We start from the raw sequence: 25,296 nt of genomic DNA, 5'->3' as shown, positions 1-25,296 counted from the left end.
AATTACATGATCAATGTTCGAATATATTAGACCAAAAAATTATATATATATAGTCTTATAGAACATATTGGAATATTACGGCCCTACAGCATTAGTTTAATTTTGAAAATTCATCCAAGTTTAAAAAAATATCATAGTCAAAATTTGTGTCAAATGTTGCTTTTGTGATGTGATAAATTAATTATAATGTAAAATAATAAACTACAATTTTAAAACATATATGCACGTGTTTGTGCAATATAATTAATATAATTACAGATAATTCAAATGTTTTTGAGAAAATTCAATTGGAAATCGTATCGGTTAGATTTAATTGAAATCGAAAACTTGATTTTCAAAATAAACAGTTGAAAATTTTATCTAAATATCTAAATTCCAATTTAGATTAATTAAGTCAATTATTACACCCAACAGGAAGTTTAACAACTTGCCATAAAGCAAAATGCCACTTTCATCTAGTTTGATTAAATTTTAATCTACTTCCATATAAACGGTTTTAGACGTAAGTACTGATGCTAATGACATTTCTAAGACAACACCCACATAAGGTCTGAAAACAAACCCACATAATTCACTCTATATACGTATTGGGAAATAGATAGACAAGTTTTATAAAAAATTGGTAATTACTTTAATAGTGTTGTAGCTCATCCAGTTTTTACTCAAAATTATTATTCTTTTACTTGATAAAGCATTGTTTTGCAAATTGAGTACTGAAGATGAATAGGTGCTTTGTCCTGGCTAAATTTCTATGTACGCTTCGTCGATCCTACCAATACGTTTCTCATAAATACGTCTTTCATAAATAATTAATTAATAATGATAATATATAATGGTAATAATTAATTAATAATGGTAATAGTTTGATAGCTATTCGGTTGTTATCAATTATGAGCTAAATTTGAAATTTAATATATTACCTTAAATTCTTAAATACAATTTGAGAAAGTTTGCTTTAATTTCTTGCTTTTCTATAAGCGGTAATTAATAAAATTTGGTTAGTTTATAAGACAATGATTACTGGATTATATGTTTGCTAATAATTCAAATCGCAGCAAAACAAAAAGTTTTTTCACGAATATATTCGTCATGGAGAAGTTACAGAATTTTGTGTATTGAGTATATTGGTCAATGCGCATAAGCAGTGGCCATTTTCTATAATTTTTTTTCTAATAAAAATTGAAAGTATTCTTGCTTTCTTACATTTACACGTGTATTCAAGGTAACCACACGTATTGGGACAAATATTTCATTTTCCAGAAGCAATATTTGTCCCAGATTTAGGTATTTTGTCCCGGATCTTCCTGTTTTTTTTGAATATTAATAATAATTATGAAGAAAGTTGACTTCACTTTTTATACAAAAATTGCTGTCTCAGTTTTGAATTAAACTAGTCATGCATAGCGTCATCGCAAATTGCTAGAACTTCCCGTACCAGAATTAAATACTCGAGAAAAAAAATTACTAACCATAAATATTGATCAATGATTAATAACAATTATTTTAAATATTTTCAAATAAAAAAATTGTATTTAAATATACGCACACACATACACACTTACATTCATTTTTCTGAGGTATGCCAAAATGTTCAGAAACTTTTGAAAAGTGAAGATATCAAAATTTTCGTTTTCGATTTTTTGCGATTACTATAACTTACCCTACGGGAAGTTAAAAAATATGGTCACCTTAGGTATTTTATTGAATTTAATACGTTTCTAGTTTAATACATACGTAATAATATGCTAATATGTACTAATAAATAATTCTAATTTTGTAAAATAATCTCATATTGTTCATCCGATACTTACCATTGCAACTTGCTTTTTGATTCGCGAATAAACTCGTCATGAGCTCTATTCGGACTACACAAGAATATGCACATTGTTCAATGTGAGCGCCACAGTCATCTGGTTTATTATGCTTATAGAAAATATTAATTTAGGCATACATAACATGGATTACAAAAATCTATCAACAAATCATACGCAATAGGTATATAAATTTTGTCTCTGATTATTGAAAAATATTTTATACGTTAGCAGACAATTTGTTTTCATGTGTTTTTAATAATTATTTTTTTGATAACTATATACCAACAAAATATTAACCAGCTTTTTGTCTATCGATTGATCATTTACCAATTTAATTACAATTAGTTCTAAGACAAGAGGAACAAGGAAACTTACGAATAATTGATCTTTTCGACATTGAGACTTCCTTATTTAGACTGTTGAATTAATGTTTGGAATGGTGACGGTACATATATGATAGAGTTGCTTTTGGAATAGATAGATCGACTAATTGTTGTTTCAATTCTATGGAAAGTTATCAAGGTTGTCGGAAAAAGTTATTGATAATTTGTCAAAGATGACTGGAAAATATAACCTGCTATATATCTTTTTATACGGAGGCCTTGAGCTGCCTTTCGAGCTAGGGTGATAGTTTCTTGGTCGAAGTATATTTGGATAGAAGTAAATATATATGATCGATATTTATTTGAGAAGTTAATTTGTTAGATTTATTATCAATCAATTTGTTTTTTTTTGTTAAGATTTATTTATTTTAAATTAGATGGCTTTACTGAACTATATGCACTGAAATGTAGAAATAACATTTTTCATTTCTATAAATTCTCTGTGATTGACGAATATACTTCTCATCAACCCTATTTGGATGACACCTAACTGTGTCTGTAATTTTTTTAACTGTTATAATTTATTTATTTTAAATTAGCTGATTAAAACTTTGATGGTACTACTGAATTATGCACTCTATAAATTTGGTTTAGTATTTTGGTAAAATTCGGTTACTAGGTTTGGTGTATAAAATCAGTTGATTATCATCATCCATGAACATGACTCAAATTTTCAAGTGTTTAAAACCTTCAAATATTTGACAGGTATTCATAAAGAACATAGACTTGATTAGTCGTATACGACTATTTTTGATTAATCATATATTAATATACTAATATGTGATTAGTTGTCAAAATGTTTACTTGTTATTAAAGACCATCAATTTTTAAAAAGCTGAACTATTTTCTAGAATAATACTTTACTGACAATGAGTTTATTATAACCATTAGAAATCCCCAATTGAAGTTGATTGCGTTTCTCTGACATGTTCAAAAAACACGCCATATTTTCGATTTGCTATAAGCAAATTGTTATTAATCATTCGACATGATATTTTTAATCATAAAGTTTTTATTGAAAGCTTAAGATGTTGTAAGCATTGCCCTGTCCTTTCCTACGTTGAAGTAACAATATATAACCCTTTTGCTACAAGTGTCGTCTATGGACGACATCCATTTGGCTGCTATCATAAATAAAGTTTTTGTTGAAAGCTCAAGATGTTGTAAGCATTGTTGCTCTGTTCTTTTCCACGTTGAAGTTACAGTATTTAACCATTTCACTACGAGTGCCGTTCATGGACGACATCCACTTTGGCACCTTATACCTTTGGTATACGACGACATTCGCATGACGTGCTGTGTGTACGAATGTAGTCTATCAACGAGATATTGAGTTTGCCTTTACTTCAAAATGTATAACTATGAATTAAATTATTATTCAAAATTCTAGTATTCTGTTGTAATTTTAAGTTGATTATAAGCGTATTTTTAAATTTTTAACACATTTTGTTGATAATGATGGAAATATCTAAAAATATATCGTAGTCTTTGCCCGTTCACTAGCACTACTGGTGTGCACGCCGTTCCGTACAGCAGCGACATTCCTACGAAAGCGAAAATGGTTAAAATTGTGCTATAAATTGAAACTTATGGTTATAAACTCAATTTTTCACTTCATTCGTTTTATATTTTATATCATTATTCGATGATATAATAATCCATTACCACAAAATCTTAAACGAACGTTAAATTGAACTAATAAGAGCTGCTTTTTCCTCTTGAACCTTGACCTTGGAGAGGACACGTATCATTATTTCATAAATATGTACCTACATATAACCATAGGTTTACCATCAAAAATGTCTGTAAATACATACATTATAATTATCCAATTAATAATGAAGTGAATCAGAATTCTAGCCCATTCTAAATATTACTTACGAAAATTTCTCTCCAAAATTATTGAATCGTCTATTGAAAATTAATACTTTCTCTGAATAAATGAGAGCAATAATTTAACTAACAACCTTCAACGGAATATATAATGTGGTCACGTTTTCAATGTCGTGAGAAATATTTTTATACATAATTTTCTATGCATACGTAATAGCTAGTAAGGCGAAGAGAAAAATTCAATAAATTTACATATCAAGTGTTATTATATAGTCTACGTGCAGTTTACTAAGAAAAATTCTGGGAATGAAAATCTTGAATTTGCATTTTTAAGCTGTAATCTGATAATGAAACACATTCTCCAAAACGCTTCGTTAATATACGGTATAAATTATAGGCTGGTTTAACAGCTATGTTGATATACATAGCTATAGTTGTTAAATAAGATACATAAATTTGGATGATAATCTTAACTAGCAAAAAATTTAAAAATGCTAGTAAATGTGGATTATTGCCCTGAGAGTTTTATACAAATACATATTTACCAAAATATTTATAAAAATTTTTACTAATTATTTATTTAGGTAAATGCATGCAGATTACGCTAGGAGAAGGTCTTTTGAAGAGGTTATATAAAATAACTATTACATTTAACTTAAAATTAATCATGCATCTTACAAAACATGTAAATAACGTCATCCTAAAAATATATTTAGTTATGGATTTTCAAACAATGCCGTTTATTTCCCGATAGCAACGTTGTGAGAATCAAGGTGGTGGCTGGTTATACATTTTTTCCCTCTACTTTCAAATATAGTTGTTAATAAATTCTTAACTTACTTGTATTTTACTTGTACTTAATATCATCTGCGGAACTTTAATCTACGCTCTAAATTAATAAATGAGAAGTTTGCCTGGTACTATTTTCAGAAGTAATTATACATTATATAATGTATCTCTATATAGAGATTATTAAATAAATATCAAATTATAGAGCGATAAAATTTCTTATAACACCTACTGTGAAAATCAAGTTAGTGTGAATCATGTAGTAATACAGCTTGCCGTGGTCTAATGGTTAGCACTATGGGCTTCAAATCAGATCCAAATAGCAGTGAAATCAGTTTTCACTATATGTTTATAGCAATATGTTTCCAAATATAAATAATTCTTGCAAGCACTACTGCATCAATAAAAATTCATCACAATTTAGATTTTGTAGTAACGTTCATCACATAGAGATCAGACAACCGTTTGGGTCGCCTTCTGATCTCTATAAAGCTGTGTCCTTTGAAAAATCTGTTCAACTACTCATATAACTCTTCAAGTTCTGATTACTGCTAAAAATATGCGGTTTCCAACTTTTTTAACACATATGGACACACATAACGATTTATATATCATTTTATTCGCAATTTCATGCTGCATCTTTCGTTTGAACATAGTTTTTTCGTAGCTTTTACCGTTTAGCTTGTAGTATAGAATCTGTGTGAATATTCAAACGTTGAAATGCAAGAATTTCCAAAGGCAAATAGATACATAGAAAACATAAAAATATAGCAACATGTGCAAGGTTTTTGTACAAATATAGGTAGTTTTAGTACATTTTCTTATAAATTTTGCATGCTTGCTTGAAGACACTATGTGCTTAACTCATATAACTAATCATCATGACATGTAAACATTTCCATTAATTTAAATATGTGTAATTCCGTTACTTATTGAGAAGTGCTGAATGAGACTTTCAATAGAATTGGTGATTCGCGATTTGGATGGCACTAAGGCGCCAATATAATTGCAACCAAATTAAATCATAAGAATACTTCTGTTGTATTATAACATATTTAATTTTGATAAGCCTGTACAAAAAATATGCTGAACTGTTTTTGCATTAAAATGTTTTTAATTTAGTTGTATCATTATTAAATTACGTTCAATAAAAGAACTTTTATTGGCTGAAAGGATTTGGCCAGTGTTAGTCTTGAAATATTCGTACTAATCCAGAAGTTGTGCAAATGGTGGGAAATTACTTCAAATCCGCGTAGAAACTTTACATGTATTAATTTTTTTTGCGGAAGCGTAATTTAAAATCAAACAATGGTCGGGTCATACGTCAAATGTCAAATGGTTTTGACAGATAATTTTCAATTAATTTTATAACTATTTGGGAAAGAATACCTCAAAGACTGACTAGTAGTATCAGAATGAATCGTCTATTTGCACTAACAGATCCGTTCTTTACTTTAAACTTAAAACACTCATTATAAATCTGTTTTTTTATAATATAAAATTTTGTTTTTTTACATACTTTGCATTTCTCTATACTAGAACAACAAACATCGATCTTCAGAATAATTAGTTTCATTATCAACTTCATTTAAAGTATTTGTTTTAATAATTTAAATTATTTGCATGCTAAATGCTGCTCTTGAGTATTCTAATAATAGTATGTTTCTAAGCACACTAATGTATTTTTTTTTTCAAGAAAAATTAATTCAATTTATCTCATTATTAATAAAAATTTTGAATTTGAAGTAGTTGCTGTATTTATTAACAGAAAATATTTTTTCAAAATATAAAATATCAGATAGGAGAATCCACTTAATATCTCACGGTTAATATTAAGATTTTGAATTTGAATTATTTGTCATGTATATTAAAATAATTTACTATCTTCTATCGATAGAAAATCTTCAAAATGTAGAATATTAGTTAGGGTTCATAGAGTTAAATAAGGACCCGAAAATCCATATGATATTTTACCGTTAATATTGAATTTTTCTTAAATTAAATTACTTGCTATGTATATTCAAATAATAAATTTATTAACAGAGAATATTTCTTTAAAATATAGCTTATTAGTTAGGGTTTATCGAATTAGTTAAGGACAAGAGAATCCACATAATAAAACTGTTAATATTATAATTTTCAAAATTTGAATTACTTGATATGTGATTAAAATATTAAATTTATCATCAGAAAATATTTTTTTCAGAATGTAGATGTTCATAGATAATTCATAGAATCTTGTATCTATGTTCATAAAATTAATTAGGAACAAGAGAATTCACAGTTATTTCACTTTAATACTATAATTTTCTGAATTCTGAACTTGCTACGTAATTAAAATAGTAAATTTACCATCACAAAATATTTCTCTAAAGTATGGAATTAGTTAGGGAATATAGAATATTTGGATAAAGAAATATATTTAGACTTTTTAGGCATCACAAAACCAAACAAATTTAAGTTTTGTCTCAAAGCGCTCTCTTTGTGATTTAAATTTGTAATTACCAAATATTTTTGAGCAAACTTGTCGGAAAATGTATGTATTATCAATAGCTATGTTCTCTAAAGTGCCAAGATTTGTCATAGTGTGATTTATGTGATTTTTATGCATCACTGCATCTCCAAAAATTAAATCTCAATCTTATTGAAGTTCTATTTATTCTATGATCTAGTAGAATTTCATATGAAAGTAAGTAAGAAAGCGATCTCATAACAACTATTTGCAATAATCGACCAGCATCCCTTGAGTGGTATTTGGTACCATGTACCATATAATCATCCCTCGAGTGGAATTTTGTATCAAGAGTAATGGAATTTATATCAAATCTGGCTTAAGTATCAAAATAAATCGATTATTGTTACTGGTAGTGATTGGCAACTGCAATGCAGAAAAGTTTTCGAGTTTGCAAATTTTTCTTTACCCATTCAAAGATAAGTGCAATTATCATGTCTGTAAAACGCACACAAAATAAAAGTAGACATGGCAGCAGTAGATAGTGTATGTTACATGCGATAATACAGCAAAAGGTAGTCGACCTATTGTCAACATTCTGTTGTCATGACAACATTTCAACCCACGTTTGTTTTTCTACAGGCGACTAAAACATTTTTTAAATGAATTATCATACTTGCAGTCTATATTTGTTCAAATTCAATCATTCTTTTATATCAGCTGCTGAAACGGCGGTAGTTAGCCGTTAGTTCTTGGCCTAGCTTTCTTTTTCCTTGAAGAAGAACTGGAAATAAATAAAAGAAAGACATACAAGTCACAGTTACAAAAATAAGCAAACCAAACAATTTAAATAAGAACAAATACATAACAAACAAAATAATAAATGTATCCAAGGGCATATTTAAGATAAGGAGTAAAATTCTATACTTTTTAAAAAAAAAAAAAAATATTTTCTTTCTCAACACTGTATAGAACTGGATCGAAGAACTGGATATAGTCATTTTTCATTTCAATATATTTCAGTAATATCATTAGTAATACCGCTTGATATAAAATTGGTCAAGGTATGTATCGAACCGGTGGTTGCTAATAAAATATTCTATGCACACAAGAACAAACTTGTTCTAAGGGTTCGAATCAAAGGAGTTATGAGCCAATCTGACCATAAAAAAATTAAAGATACCGAAAAGTATTTGTGTAAATTTGTGCCTTTTACAATTATATTAAATTAAACGTATTAGGTTGGTAATTATCTATAAGTTAGTGCAGATTTTTCCTAGAAAATCAAAGACATTTTGTTCATGAAACTAAATAACTTTATTCTGAAACGCTTTGTTCATTTTGATTTCTGACTTTGTCATCTTTTAAGCAGCATCATTATCACACTTTCTTAAAACTTCTCGTTTTTATTAACAAAATATATACATCATAATAATTCCTGATTTTTTTTTAATTCGAAGAGTTTTATAGAGATCTAATCTAAAATATAATGTAAAGCCAGAACTATATTGCGGCTGAAGCTGCCAACTAAGCTTTAATAATAATTTTTGTTGAGTGGTGGCCAAAGATATGTGATGTCCATAATGCAATGAATCACCGTTTTGATTTGCCAATTCAGGACGCTTTTTTTTCAAGTGCATTGTTTAATTTCGTTAGTTGTTTCATGTAGACATCAGAATTGGTCGTTTGGCTACTCATAACAGAGTAGAAGAGACTTGGCAAAACGAAACTTAGCAAACCACTTGCGAAACTGCCGTTTTTTAAGGCTTTATCACCATAAACATCTCATGACTTTTTGTGAGGTTCAGATGCATTTTTATTTTATTGTTAGCAAAAATAAATAAGCAAACATTTGATAAACATTTTTTATTTAATTTTCCATCTTTCAACGAACACCAAACAAAAACTGCACAACTGACCAAAAAATCTTTATTACAGATTAACAGCTAAATAACCTATCATCCAATAACAAAAGGTATTTTACATTCGGACTACATCAGCAAACCTAAAAATTTAATTTTTTTTTTATTATTTATTAGCTTTTGATATACATCATAAGGCCTGATGCCATTCATAAAATTGTTTACCACAAATTCTTATTTAAAAAATTTAATTGAAACCATCTAAGCTGAAACCCGCTTTTATTTAGTTTCCAATTGTAGTGATACAACAATTTGCAACATATTGCGGCCGATTCTGCCGTAAAATGGACCCATGTTATGACAAGGCTATGTTTCGTAGCATTTCTCATATAAAATGGTACTAAAAACTGTCAAAATGCTATGTGGTTGCTGTGTTGTCAGGCGTTTTAGATAGAAAACCCAACTTAGAGAACGCACAAACGTCAGAAAAGAATCCTACAATAACTGCATCATTCTAATGTGTCTTAACATCATATGAGTGAAGTTGCATTTTATGTGTAAAACTCCTGATCGCACAGCAACCGCATAGCATTTTGACAGTTTTTAGTATCATTTTGTATGCAAAACACTACGTAACATAGCCTTGCCATAACATTAGTCTATTTTACGGCTATTTTACGGATAGGTTATAGTAATCGCAAAAATAATCAAAAATGAAAATTTTTATATATCTTTACGTTTCAAAACCTTCTGATTATTTTGGCATATATTTGAAAAAAGTGGATGCTTGTCTGTGTTTTTGTGTGGATACAATTTTTTGCCGAAGATTTCGAGAACACGGATCAACCGATTTGAATGATTTAAAAAAATATTCAATTCCTATTGTCAAGGAGTCGTGGTGATTTGTTTTTGGCTAAGGCAGGTCCAGCCGTTTTGAAGATATGAGGCAAAAATGGTAATTCAGTTTTTGAGAGAACGGAGTGTCCGATTTCATTATATCAAAAAACATTTAACTTCTATTGGCAAAATGAAATTTGAAGGCAGGTCGAGCGGTTTCGGAGATCCAATGAAAAAAGTAAAACAAAAATGCAATTTGGTGATCAAAAAAGATCATTAGACATACGTACATCAAATTAAAGGATATAGAGATTTTAATAATAATTGCAAATTTTGTTTACACATCTATGGGTTCCGTACCAAGATTTATCATGTTTATTAGAACGCGGCGCTCACATATTTCGATATCGAAAAAAACTAAATTTTCAGAGAAATTTATGAATTAAAAAAAAAGAGTGCGCGAAAGGTTCACTCGCGATTGAAGTAAAACTTATTTGCTACTGTACAAGATGGCATTTAAGTAAAAATAAATACATATAACAATTTTGATTAATGTGTATTAGTTATTATATTGTAACGCTCATGATGCACGCATTTATTAGTGTCAACCATTATACATATTTATATAATGATAAATTATAAATTATATATTTATAAAAGCAATAAAAATATGTATAATATTTAAAAATAATAATGTAATTAAAGTCATACTTCAAATACGACGTAATCGGTTTGTCATTGTAATTAGCATTAGAGAAACGAAGGAATTGCTGATTAATAAATTCTAAAATATTCGTTCACACAGTGGATTATATTGAACAACGCCCAAACAGATATTGTTCTCGCAACTTCACTCATCATGTAATAATTGTGTTTGAAGAACTTCACGTCATTAAAATCGATATAAATTTATTGACTGCTTGTATTTTTTTTTACTTTTTCGCTGGCGATATAATCTCATTCTTTGAATAGCTGTAATATTTATCTTGCGTAAAAAATGTTTTCCATTTTAATAATTTCAAAGATTTATAGAAGCTACGAAAAAGATAGAAATTAGTTAAATAAACTTGCTGCATTTGTTTTATTATTTTCATTATAATTATTTACGGGGGCCAGGGGAAAATATACTTCTGATTCAGCAATTTTTCATTAAATAAAAATTTGTACTACAATGTAACTTTAAAATGTTTATTTATTTATGCAATTTCCTTGTTGATATCGGTACGCATACAACGACAGAATTCTATTCACATTCGCGACGGCTAATCACAATCGACACTTATAGAAATGATATCATCGAGAGCAAATGACGAATCATTGCCATTCGTTTCTTATCTTACATCTTAGTCGCGCCTAAAGAAGTTTCACTTCAAAAACAAATTTTTAAAAAAAGTCCATTTTTTTTCAAAAATTTTAAAATTCAAAAACTATTTTTTCCATTTTCAAGAAATTTAAAAACTTTTGAATCACGGCACGGGAAGTTCCAGCACTTTGCCACTATGTCATGCACCATCACTTGTTTTGTTCAGTATATTTCCATTTCAATGGTTCGAAACCTCTGGAAACTATTAGTCATTTCAGAGTTTCCCCGTAAAAACGTTCACTTACGCGCCGTTTCGAATCACACACACTCCCATACAGGCACAGTCAGGGTCGTTCGCTAACGGTGCATTATCCATATGAGCAAATCAAGTAAAACATGTCCATCGTTTTATCAGTCTAGTACCAGTAGACGCGCGCCTGTCCCTTCGATTAAGTGGTTAAACGAACAAACCTCGCGTGCCCGGTGACCTATTGTGCTACCCTTAATAACAGACAGATTATCTTTTTGGCCTGGATTTGTTCATTTCATCATTCGGTGAACTTAATATTTTTGTGTAAACATTACCTAGATTTTATGAATTGGTTTAAATTTTTTGATTGATATTTGTGCTTTTGTACTGTACTTATATGATTTTTGGTGATTTGTCGTGTTGTGTTATTAATTGATAATATATCAAATTTTGTTGTTTAGGTATCTGATACATCACTCAATAAGTTCGTAGGATTTTTTTTTATTTATTTATTTATTTATATATTATTTTCATATCTCAGTCAGACAGGGGTATCTGGTATGAGAGATTATGAAACAATTTTCTTATTTTATATATACATATCATTTGTTTATTTCATTATACTACAATATAATATTTATTATAATTAAAATATCTATTCAATCTTCAATTTCCTTATATTTCTTTATTTTTCTTTTAAATTTGTTGTCATCATTGGTCATCGTAACATCGTTTGGCAATTCATTATATATTTTACTAGCGTTTAGTGAATGAATTATATTTATATTTGGATATTGAAATTTTGAATAATTTGTAGTTGAAATGCGAACTTTAGTATTTTCCTAATATGAAATATAACATATACATACGTGTTAAAACGGAAAAATTCAATTATATCATGAATAGCCATTTGTAAAGGCTAACATTGATATTATTATTATTATTATTATTATTATTATTATTATTATATTATATTATTATCTTATTATTTCTAATATTGTTATTTTGTTATATTTATTATTATCTGTCACTTATTGTTTTAATTCCACTTTATTGTTTTTCTAGTATTATTTTATTATTCAGAAATATTATTTATTTTATTTATTAATTTTATTTTTATTATTTGCTTTTATTTTATATGAAATCATCATACTACGTATACCATTTTAATGTAAGTTTTATCCTTTGTACTCCTATTTATTTAAATTTGTTATTTAATATTATTACTAGATGTTAAATTATTTAACAGTTGTAATAAGTATTGTAATTAAAAAAAAATCTGTCACTTATTGTTTTTATTTCACTTTGTTTTTCTAGTATTATTTTTATTATTCAGAAACTCCATTTATTTTATTTATTAATTTTATTATTATTATTATTTGCTTTTATTTTATATTAAATCATCATACTACGGACATTTATATTCATATTTATATTACGGATACAGGATTTAATTTAATAATTACAGAAAATAAATTATCTTAATTGAATTAATTACAGTAAAATCAAGTTTTATCCTTTATTTTGTACTCTTTTTATTTAAATTTATTTAGCAGTTGTAACAAATATAGTAATTAAAAAAATGTATTCAAAAAGTTAGTTTTAAAAGTGATTTGTTCTTTTCTCCAAGCGTTATGTATTATATTTTGTAATTAGGGTTACTGTACGAAAACAGTTTCATCTGTTTGTGGAATCAAACAATTTTTTCTTTATCTTTGAGACAGTTATCAAATAATTATCAAATTAGCAATTAGCTTATTGAATTATGTTATTGCCAATTTTATTAAGGATCACTTGTCAAAGTTAGAGCAATTTGTTAATCCTATTTTTAAAAAACGTTTTACTTTAGATGCGAAGAATTGAACCAGTGTTCGTTTGATATCTTCTTCATTTTTGAATGTTTTGCTCGTCAAAAGATTTTGTAGATTCAAAATATGTGATGATCAGAGATTGTATGTAATCCACTTTTCAACCCTAGTTATCATACGATTTAAAAAAGGCTCGGTTTTGTGTCGAGCAAGGAAAAATGTTCAAATAACAACTCGATTACCCAAAATTTTCTTACATATTTTATGTGGCACGCATCTTGAATACTTTCTTACTAATTCTATCTTCCAAGTATGGTCAGAAATTATTTGTTGAGCTGAATTAAGTCTTTCTGCGATCTAGTCCAGTCATTTAAGCTTAAATTAGGTAAGAATCTCGGAATTCGAGATACCCAGTTGTAAGTCTGTAAATACTTGTATATTGTCACTAAAAAGTAGCCTCAAAACCTACATATGGTAGGGTGTACCTACCATATGTAGGTTTTGAGGCTACTTTTTAGTGACAATATACAAGTATTTATAGACTTACAGCTGGGTATCTTGAATTCCGAGGTAAACTTACTATAATGACTGGACTAATCAGCGATGTTACCAGTAAAAAATCTTGCTCCAAGATCACCTTAAGAACATCGTCATCTATCAAAGATGCTCGCTCGGAACAAAACAGTCGAAATTCTGTTCATTTTTTGTTCCATATTTTGCGAGTACCATTAAATACTGTACCTTTATCAAATACTTCAATAAATTTTCACATGCTTCTCTAGTTTTTTTTTTTTGTTAAAATTCGTATAAAATACAGTGGCGTAAAGGAACTTCGTCAGTTCGGTTATTCTATCATTTTACACTTAAGACTAATGTGAATCAACTTTATTATAATTTATTTTCTGCGTCAATAGTGAATTAAGCTATAAATATATAGAGCCAAACATGCATTGAATAAACATGAAATAAACGTGGCAAAAATTATGTAATAATTTAGGACAGGTCTTTCCGGTAGACCTAATACTTTAATTTTTTATTTGCCCTCGCTAACTCTGAGCATTCAGCCACCTAAAATATTTTTATTTATTTACATTCTATACCAATTTTTATATTATATTCAATCTGTATATATCATATACTATATTCTACTTCTTCTTCTTAATTTCTTCAATTTTTGCTGTTTTCTATCAAATTTCCAATTCTATTCAACTTCAATCTTCATTCCAATTTTTCTTCTTCATTCTTCTTTTTAATCTCAGCAAATTCTGATTTTTTTTCTTACTCCTAATACAACTTTGCTTTTCGAATTGTTTCTAATTCTTATTTTTCTTAATTTTTATTCAATTTTTACTTAACAAATACAATTTTCATTTAATTTCAAATTAACTACACATATTTTTTTCTCATTAATTATGAGTCAATGACAGAATTCGATCCAAAGATCCCTGGTAGACCTAATACTTATTAGTGATTTATTATCAATATTTTGGTTTCATTGTTATTTGTATTATTTTGTTATTTGCTTTATTCAAATTGCAATGAACAAAATGTTCGATTAATAATACTTTTTTTTAATTTTGGTAATCAAATTTTTGTTTGTTTTTGTATTGATTCGTGCATTCTTAGCATTTATTACAAAAAACTTGTCATCTTCACATTATTTTATCAAAAGTTTAAAGAGCTAAATCATAGTTAAAATTATAAATTTCATGATGGCGATCATAATTTATAATAATATACCACGAATAAAGAAATAATACCAACACTTTTACGATTTATATTCATTCATTTAAAGAAATTTTTGAATTAATAACCATTTGTTTTATTTGCAATAACAATTGTCTTAAACTACCATCAATATTTGTGAAATATTAATATTTGCACAATAGAGCAAACTAAAAGCTTTAGCGTTCTATATTTTTTAACAATGGACATCTCCAGGGCAAAATTGAAAAAGAAATTTATGTTACAATAATATCTGTTAATTTTCAAAATTTCTGTCAATAGTAAAAAATTTTGTATTTCGTAAGACATTTTGGGCATTTAAAAATTCGCACTTTCGATTCTTTATTAAAAAAATATCAATCATTTTAGCATAGAAAAATCAAGTATCATTGTTTATTTCGTAAAACTACCTTTGTGAATGAATATTGTTTCATTGCCACGAGTTTGATCTTTTTGTTCTTAATTTCTATAACTATGGAGATATCTTATAAATATTTTGATTGATATCGAATAAACCTATTTGCCGAAGTTATTGTTAATTCAAATTTTGGACTCTTATGCCAAAGTCGCTAGTCGAATATATTTTATATTCAGTTTCACTAAAATTATTTTTAAAAGTCTGAATATATTAATTCAATATTTCATTCAATTATCTGTTATCAACTGAATTCATTTATACGTTTTATTAATATTAAAATGAAATATGTATCATATTTCATTAGCATTATTTTTTGATAATTTTTTTCAACAATTTCTTATTTATTCATAACATATTTATATTTATCAATTGTGGCTTCATATTATTTCCCTATTTGCTTTACAATTGACTTTTATTATTTACATTATTTGATGTTATTTGTTTCTCAGATAATTTTTAATTATATAGATAATATAATATTGACAAAGTACTACATCATTTTTCTTCATTTTATATTTCGTTTATTCCGAGATTCTTATGTTTGCACTTTTGTTCAAATATTAATGTTTTACAAATATTAATGATTGTTTAAGACTATTGTTATTACAAATAAAACAAATGGTTAATTCTTCAAGAATTTTTTTTAAATGAATGAGCATGAAACTCAGAAGCATTCTCCTATTTATAGTTTCTATCTATATTGGTAGTATATTACGATATTTTTATGAATTATGATTTTTTTTTATAATTCCTCTCATTTACTTCAATTTGGTGTCTATAGTAATGTAATTCTGAATTTTATTGATTGTGTATATTGAATTATCCTTTCTCACAAGAATCATTTAAATTTTATCATTAATTTCAATTTCTGAACAATTGAAATGAATTTATTACCAGTAAATATATGAATAAAATATAATACAACATAAAGAACATTTCCATTGAAATGTCATTTAAATAAAATGGAATTTTAAACAAAATGCTTGTATTGTAATTATATTGAGTGATGTAAAGATTCTATAGAAATAAATTAAGCAGTTACCTCACAAAATGTTTTCAATCTTAAAAACAAGATCAAACCGTTATATAAAAATATAAAATAAACTATTTAATAATTGATGCGTATTAGAATGAACGAATTGAATTGGAAATGCGTTAATAAAATTCAATATTTTAATTATTTTCAGGATTCATATATAATATTATGCATTGTTTCAATTTTGGAAAGCATACTAAATCTTAAATTATAAGTTTTAAATAAATTGAAATGTAGTGCATATTGAAGTGAACTTGAGTTAATTGTTTGGTGAAAATTAATGAACAATGTATGGTAACAGCCTTGGAAGTTCTTGGCCTGGTGGCCTTGATATTTCTGGTGTCAGCCTGGGTGACTCGTGGGCCAGCCGTAGTTTGCAAGCTGCTCTCACCAGAGCAAGGGGACAGGTCGATCTTTCTATTTTAATTATAGACATTTATATAAGTTATTCATTCATTCGAGGTTTTGTTTAAATTTAGAATTGATATCGTGCAATGTAAATAATCGATTTGTAGTGAAAAGCTTGGAAAATTTATAAATAGCTTTGATTCACATTTTATCAGTAGTAAGCGGTATTCATTTAGGTGTCTTTCAGTCAGGTACAGTCACAGATGGTACAAAATTACATTATAACTCTGAAATGTGAAACAATCTATATTAATGTCTATAATATAGACTCTATATTAATCTATAAACTTTTAAATATCTGGTTTACTTAAAAATAATTTAACATCTATAATTTTATAAATTTGTTTAAACGTAAAAAAATAAACATTGCATTTTTTAATGGATTTATTGATATATCGTTAAAAACTTGCGGAAAGAAGGTTAGGAAAAAAGTGCAAATTCTATTCAATTTATGCATAATGAAAGCTTTGTTCTCTGTCTAGTTCTAAGGGTTTTGCTATTTCAAAATCAATATTAAATGAAGTATATTTATAATATTGGTGTTGGTGTATTTTATTTATTTTGATTAATATTGCATTGAAACATTTTATTTTTGGCTAATAGAATAAAACGTATGAAAGAAAACGAGCATACATGCGTCAATAAATTTATGGACATTCAGTTTGTTTAATGTTTGGTTTGGAAGCGTAATATATTAGTGTATTTTATATAATATAAAAATGTATCTAATATTCCAAAAAAATCCACCAACATCTCGGAAATAACAATTCAAATTAATGGGTCGATTCTGCCGCACAATAGACCAATTTTCACACATTATGCTATTGGTTCATACTGAATTCTTTCAAAATGACATGTATTTGCCGTACGTTCAGGCGTTTTACACATAAACTTCAATGTCACTCATGTTATGAAGCTGAGTCAGAAAGACCCCGTTATCAAAAATCGTTTTTTTGACATTTGTGGGATTTCTAGGTTAGATTTCCCATCTAACAACCTGAGAAAAACTTTTGACTACAAAGCAACCACATGGCTTTTGTCAATATTTAGAATGAATTAGTATGAAAAGTTTTTCATAACATAGCTTTGCCATAACATTGGTCTGTTATGCGGCAGAATAAATTCATAAATTTTGATTTGGAAATTTGCAAATTTTACTAGTCTTATACAATGAAGTACTGATACCAAAAATCGTGTCCTTCTGTCCACGTGTCTCTAAATATGAATAAAAAACAAAGAAACACATTTCTAATTCTATACATATATGATTAAAATGTAATATGCCCATAAATAATTATTGGTTATAATCAATTAGTCCCACGCGAGCCTATATTTGTTTTATAGCAATGAATAACCGAATTTCTGGCGGTATCTTTTATAAAACCATATTGGGCAGAAATAATAAATTGTTTCCGAAATATTATCTTTTATTTTGCCGAATTATGATAAAATGAAAATTAATTGTGTAATCATATTAATTAATCTTTATATATATATATATATATATATATATACAAATATATATTTAGCGTGTGTATTTAAAGAAATGAAAACTAAAATATAAATATATAAATACAAAAGCCTATATGGTAAAAGTATTAGATATTTAATTAACCAATAATTAAAATGAAAGGCTATTAATAACTAATCAAAGAACAACAAATCTGTAAAATATTAGGGATATTAAAAAAGTAATTAACACGGTAAACATACAAAGTAAAAAAAAAGTGCACACAAAAGTACATTCACAAAGTGTACGTATAAATATTATATTATATACATGCATATTTGGAATTTTATGTTAAATACACATACAGTAAATTGATATAATTTAAATCTTTGTATAACTGATATAAAAAATAGATTTGTATGTGTAATAATTTTTATATTAACTTTGTGTCCTTATACAATTTTTAGTATATCAGTATAAATATAAAACCATTAATCACAATTTTTCAGTTTAAACGCAATTTCAATGCGGGTCTATAGAAGGCTAATTTTTATCTTGATACAATCACGCATATGGTCACAAAGATATTATAACAATATATAATTAAATATGTATGTACATAGCGATAGTAATTATTCAATTTTTGAAAAAAACTATCTATATATCTGTTTTTTACTAGTGCATAACTCCATCGACACCAGCCTCCGGCCCAAATACAGTACTAACTGCTAAAAAATAAATATATAATATAATACTAATAAATTAATTAATTAATGGAAATGGAAGTTACTAATAATTATTTCTATCGCAGGCTGTGTTTCAACAAAGGCAATCTGCAGCGAGAGAACAGCGCCTTTTACAAGAAACTCAAAATTTGGATGGTTTGTCCAGAACAATGGTCCAGGAGAGACGCAGCGCTGGTTCGTTATCAAATGGTGCTTCCCTGCCTGGGACCATAACTGCCGGAAAGGTAAATTTTACATATTTTAATTAAGATATAATTATAATTTTAGTTGTTTTTAAAAACTGTTATATGAAATGAAAAAAAATCAATTCCAGCTTATTCAAAATGAATCGCATATTAAATCTATACAATTCATGTTTTAATATATAATTAAAATATAACATAATTGCTATAATTTAAATCTAAATATTAAGTTAAAATATCCATATAATGTTAAAATTAACGAATATATATTTATTTTATTGTTTAATTATATATTTGAATTGCATATATAAAGAAATTGTACGTGTAATTTTAATTTGAAACTCCATCAGACTTTTAACATTGCTCAAAAAAGATACATTTAAAGAGCATTGAAAGGAAAAAGTTAAATTTAATCATTCTATTTGAAAATATTTTAAACTTATGAAAAACCAAGTACTTTTTAGTTAATATTTATTTTAAGATATGGTATAGTTTTTATTTTTGACTTAATAAATAGCTTCGGCGTTATGCAATTTTATTTATTGCTCATATCTATATAAAATTTAAGCCAAGTATAGCAATTTTAATGATACTATTTTAAAGTAGAAGGCATAAGATGTGTAGCTAGCTAGTACCTTAATTCTAAAGAAATAAACGGTCTTGTATCATTTTCCATTTTCCAAAAAGGTTCAACCAAATCTTTACAGTGTACAAAATAATTAAATTAGGAATAAAGATTTAAATTATATGAAGAATAGCAATTTTACAAAAGTTCTGATTTTACAAAGTTCAAAACTCTGCTGATAAATGCTTCTGATGAAGTTCCATATTAAGGTCATATACAATGTGATCTTCGTAAAAAATGTGTCCATGATATTGGTATTTTGCATTGGTTGAATAATGTAGCTGTTACTTCGTAAAATCATTTCAAAGTAAAAACGAGACCTTGATTCTGTTTGTTCCACGGCTTTCCCCTTTTACCCTGTCTATGCTGGAAAAAGGGACTGATGACAGATTTTCGAAAATTGTTCGAGCATATTTTTATAATAAGGAAATATCTATGAATTGTACTGAACATAGTTCGATAGGTGTTTGATAGGTAGTTCATTTGTTTTAAACAATAATTTATGGAAATAAACTTCGACTTTTGTGTCCACCCCACCCTATTCTTGAAGTATTTTTTTTCAATGAATAAATTAATTATTTTTTAATGTTATGAATTAAATACATTGTTTCTTTATATTTCAGGTCCGACAAATGTTCGACGAACGAAGAAGAGTTGCTACTGGAATAGATAAAAGTTTTCCATTACAACCTCTAAAGACTAGACCGGCTCCACCTGCAAAAGCAGAATATGCATATAAGGTAGGTTATTTATTGTAGTTGAAAATTACTGATATTTAGGTACTTCACGTTGTAAATCTGAAAAATTGCTCTCTTAACTGCTTTTGTTTTCATTTAACTTCAAGAGAAGAGGATATTATTATATTCGCAGAATTCTCCCATTTTACAAGTATTAATCGATGTGCACACACCCAATTTACCAAAAAAATATTAAATCAGTTAAAGATTAGAGTGTTATATTAAAATCTTGATATACAACAGTTTTTTATACAAATCTATGGCAAAGCTGTAGATTTATGCATAGAGTTTTAAATCTTACTTGATTCGTTAGGAATGTTATAGCATGGCTACATGATAATTCAAAAATGAATTTTCGGATTTTGCTTTGTGATTCAAAAATTAATAAAATAACGTAATAATAATATCAAAACCTGTAAGCTCGAAATGTGCTATTTCAATATCAGCTTTTGATTAGGCTGATCACGAAATCAGTTTTTGATTAGGCTGGCATTTGCAATGACTATTAACACTTTGTTGACCGGCAATTTTTGCTAAAAATGTATCTCATGTCACTGGCTGTTATTTCGTAGTTGAATGTGGAAGTGAAACAATAAAAACAAACTTTAATCAATTTTATTTATTATTCAACTTTGAATATTTCTTTGTCGTATAATAAACAGTATAATCTACATATAATGGTGCACAACAGCTTTCACAAATATAATTAGTTTCGGTCATAAAAACAAAGTGGTAAAACAGCCCAAGAACATTTATATGCGGTATGTTTTGCAGTGGATAAACCATTCATATAATTTGCGTTCGCTGTTTCTCTCACTTACATTCAACATACTTCCACATTCATATTCACATTCACTCAGAATTATTCTTTATGGCTAAACAACATTTACCGTTTATAAATTCTATTCTTTAATATAAATGTTAAAAATTTTTGGGCATAAAATTTTTAATAATTTGCTATAATGCCAAAATGTCTTGTACCACTAAAATGTAACGATCTGTGTTACGTAGTTTTTAAACTCTCCTTCGATACTCAGGTTGTTGGGTTATAATTTTACCCTTGTAGCTGGGGACTGTATTAAACACTTATTAGTTTGCATATTATGTATTTGTTGTAGTTCTAATTGCAATCACTGATTTGTTACTAAGCTATAATGAAAGAAGATATATTTATTGGTTATTTATTGGTTATACATGTTGTTAGGCGGACTTTAGTTTTAGAAGTGAACAATTAGTTCAATTAAAACACTCCGCTACCCTCTCTACCAGCGGTTATTTCGTGTAAAGCTTAATGCACTGAAGCTTGTCACCTTCATGGCCAATATAATAAAACGAAAATACGTCCGAACAATGTTCGTTTCTAGAAGGAAACGCGTGCATCTTTTAACTGTTTGTTTTAATTTGTGTGTTTTCGAGCCTTCAATCGCTTGTTATTTCTTTTTATTTTTTTTATAAATTGCAATCTGTCTAAATAGAAAGACATTGACAAATAACATAGAATTTTAGAAGAAAAACCCGGAGGTTCACCTTTTATTAATGTACTAAGTTATATCTTAATTAAATTTTGGTGTTGCTTGTTATTTCTAACTTAAAATATCTTGTAATATATTATATAAGCTGTGTCAATATAGCTTTTATGAAAATATTATTCGCAACGTAGTACAGTACTAAGCTGATAGGTCACAGTCATTATTACCTTTCATAATTTATGATTTATACGCCTGATACGAATGATGGATGGCCAATCGGGCAGCACCTTTGCGTACGTCAATAATTGGAATTGATTTTTTTCGTCACACAAAGGAATACCGGTGAAAGATTTAGAGTAAGATTCATTATTACCTCATAATCAGCATTTCCGATGAATTATAATTTGTTTTTCTTCTTTTGGCTTAATATTTTTTGTTTATGCAAATAACAATACTTATTAATTTCTTTAGATTGATTGCTAAAATATATTGAGTGGAGCAGGGTACAAAAGTCCTATTTTACTTTCACTAATTATACTATCTAATCCAAATAAACAATGTCACAATACATTTTTAATTTTATTTTTAGCAATCAGAATACATGACAATTCTATGAGCTATTTGGCTTATGTCATTCACTCGCACACTTTCAAACACACCTATAAATTTATCGGATAAATATTACATTCATATTTAGAGAATCACTTCAATAAGTGATTCTACTGTTCTGTTCATAAAAGGTTGTGGTAGTTCTAAGGTTCTAAGGTTCTTGCATATTATCTTCGGACAGCTTTTTCTTCAGTCTTCCTGAAGTTGGTGTCTCAAGAAGCTCAGTGACTATATCGTTCGTACATAACACGTATCAGTGTTTTTTCTACTATTTCTCTAAAATTGATCATTTGTTTCATAGGTGGGGTAAGAAGGGGCAGCCAGGGGACAAAAAGTTCCAATGTCTTATTTTTAAGTTTTAGGGGAATAATACGGAATTAGAGTTACATTATACAACCAATGCAAAATACAATTTTATGGGCGTATCCTTTACAAAAATAACACTAATAATGATATGATATTTTGTCAGAAATATTCACCAGTAGAGTTGGAATAACTCTACTTGCGAAATAGCTCTTTTTTAACTTAATTTACTTCTTTATTTACAATTTTCTTATTGCTGACACTTTTGACAAAATAAAGGTTTAGGTTGTCTTTTTTATCACGCTCATATGTAGGCTTTAAAGAGGTTATAGCAAAGTGTTGAATTTAACTTAAAAATTACAATACATATTATAAAACAATTCCAAAAGTAAAAACAAGACATTTGATCTGTTTGTTTCATGGTTGTCCCTTTTACCTTGTCTATGTTGCAAAAATGACAGATGACAGATTTTCGAAAAAAATAATTCAGAAATATCTATGAAGTTTAGTTTATTAGGAAATAAAGGTTGCCTTTTTTTATCCCACACATATGTAAGTTTTTAGAGAGGTTATATAAAAAACTGTTGGATCTAACTTAAAAATTACAATACATCTTATAAAACAATTAAATTACGTGCACCTACTAATTATATTTAGGTATCACAAAATAACTAAAAGAGCTCAAAACCAAAAAAAAAACGAAAGAACTAAAAAAATACTTTTATTATGAACATTGTGATACCACTGGCCGTTTATCTTCTGATGCAAGGGATACCACTGGTCTTAACTTTACATATTGTCATTCATGACTACTAAATGTTTTTTGTATTATAAAACAGATTGTAATTGCATCTTGAGAAATAAAAAAAATTAAAAAAATCTTCTCATGTGGTTAGAATTAATGTTAAATGCAATAAAACATCTACATTATTTGCCTTCTACCTAAAAATTATTTTAAATTTTCTGGTTAATTTTTGAATTATCTTAGTTTAAATGCTACTTCTTAAAAGTTTGCTGTCATCTTTGGCATTAGCATTTAAAAATTATGCAACATTGAATTTATTGAGAATGAAGTTAATATTACTGCAAACCTAAAATATTCAACATTGCGTATTACAAGATCAATATATTTTTTAATTTCTTCATAAGAAAATGTAAAAATTATTACATTTGTAAATCTGTCAAGAAATATGAAACAAAATACTTGCGCTAGTTACTAAATATACACCAAAAAATTATTTATCATTTTTATAATATTTTCAAGAATTCAAAATTTTATCGCTTGTGTTCTGTAATAGGTATTTCATAGATAACTCTTTCATAATTCTCAGCATAAACCATGTTTCAAATTCTGACTGTCAATCTTGTCAAACTGGCAAAACAAGTCATAATCATTATGATTTTCCTTTAATAATTTAAAAACTATAAAAAATAAATAAAATATGATTTTTATGATTTCTTCAGCTACCACAAAAATCTACAAGTTCTACTCGGCTGCGAACACAGCAACAAACTACAAATCCAATTACCAGTAAAACATCTACGAAGGTTTTGAGGCAGGCAATTGCAACAAACGGTTATGCCGACAGAAGAAACGGATACAATGCTAAACTCAACAAAAGCTACGATGAACTAGTAAGTTACTGATATTTCTGAAAAAAAAAAATTAACTAATTTAAAGTGGAATTCTGTCTCAAGGCAATTAAGGCATCGTGCCTTAAGGCAAATTGCTGCAACTTCCCGTACCAAAAATTATTATTTTTTTAAAAACGATTAACATTTTTGAAAAAAATTTACTTCGAAAAAATAAGATTTTTGAGAAACTATAAATTGGACTATAAATTACTTTTTTTTTGAAAAACAAAATTAGAAAAAAAATTAAAAAATTTTTTTTTTTTTAATTTTTTTTTTTTTTTTTTGAAAAAAAAATGTTTTTTTTTATTTTGACATATTTTGGAAGATCTGAACTTTTTTTCAAAGCAATCGTACTGCTTTTACTGCATAGAAACAAAATATAAAGCGCGTAAGCGCCGCGTCGCTGTCTTACGGATAAACATTGGTACGGAGGAACCCATAGGAATGTAAACAAAATTCATACTTATTGTTAAAATCTCTATAAAATATCTGATAATTTGATGTGCATATGTCTAATGATCATTTTTGACCGCCAAATGGCATTTTTTTTTTTAAAGAAAGTAAAATGTTTTTTGAATTATTCAAATCGGACGCTCCGTTCTCTTAAAAACCGAGGTACCGT

General features: G+C 27.4%; 1 protein-coding gene across 1 annotated transcript in view; it reads left to right on the top strand.

Moving 5' to 3' along the window:
• The window catches only part of LOC113384530, a gene marked incomplete at its 3' end in the record, with an annotated part of 79,252 nt that overhangs the window by 26,865 nt on the left and 27,091 nt on the right, over window positions 1-25,296 (top strand). The window contains 3 exon segments of the mRNA XM_026622262.1: window positions 19,180-19,338; window positions 20,545-20,661; window positions 24,504-24,674. Coding sequence (XP_026478047.1) covers window positions 19,180-19,338; window positions 20,545-20,661; window positions 24,504-24,674 — 447 coding nt within the window.

Source organism: Ctenocephalides felis, unplaced genomic scaffold (assembly GCF_003426905.1).
Source record: "Ctenocephalides felis isolate EL2017-DRISC unplaced genomic scaffold, ASM342690v1 CF-g0.4_SCAFFOLD_03571, whole genome shotgun sequence".
Taxonomy (NCBI): domain Eukaryota; kingdom Metazoa; phylum Arthropoda; class Insecta; order Siphonaptera; family Pulicidae; genus Ctenocephalides; species Ctenocephalides felis.
This window is presented reverse-complemented; position numbering and strand designations above follow the sequence as displayed.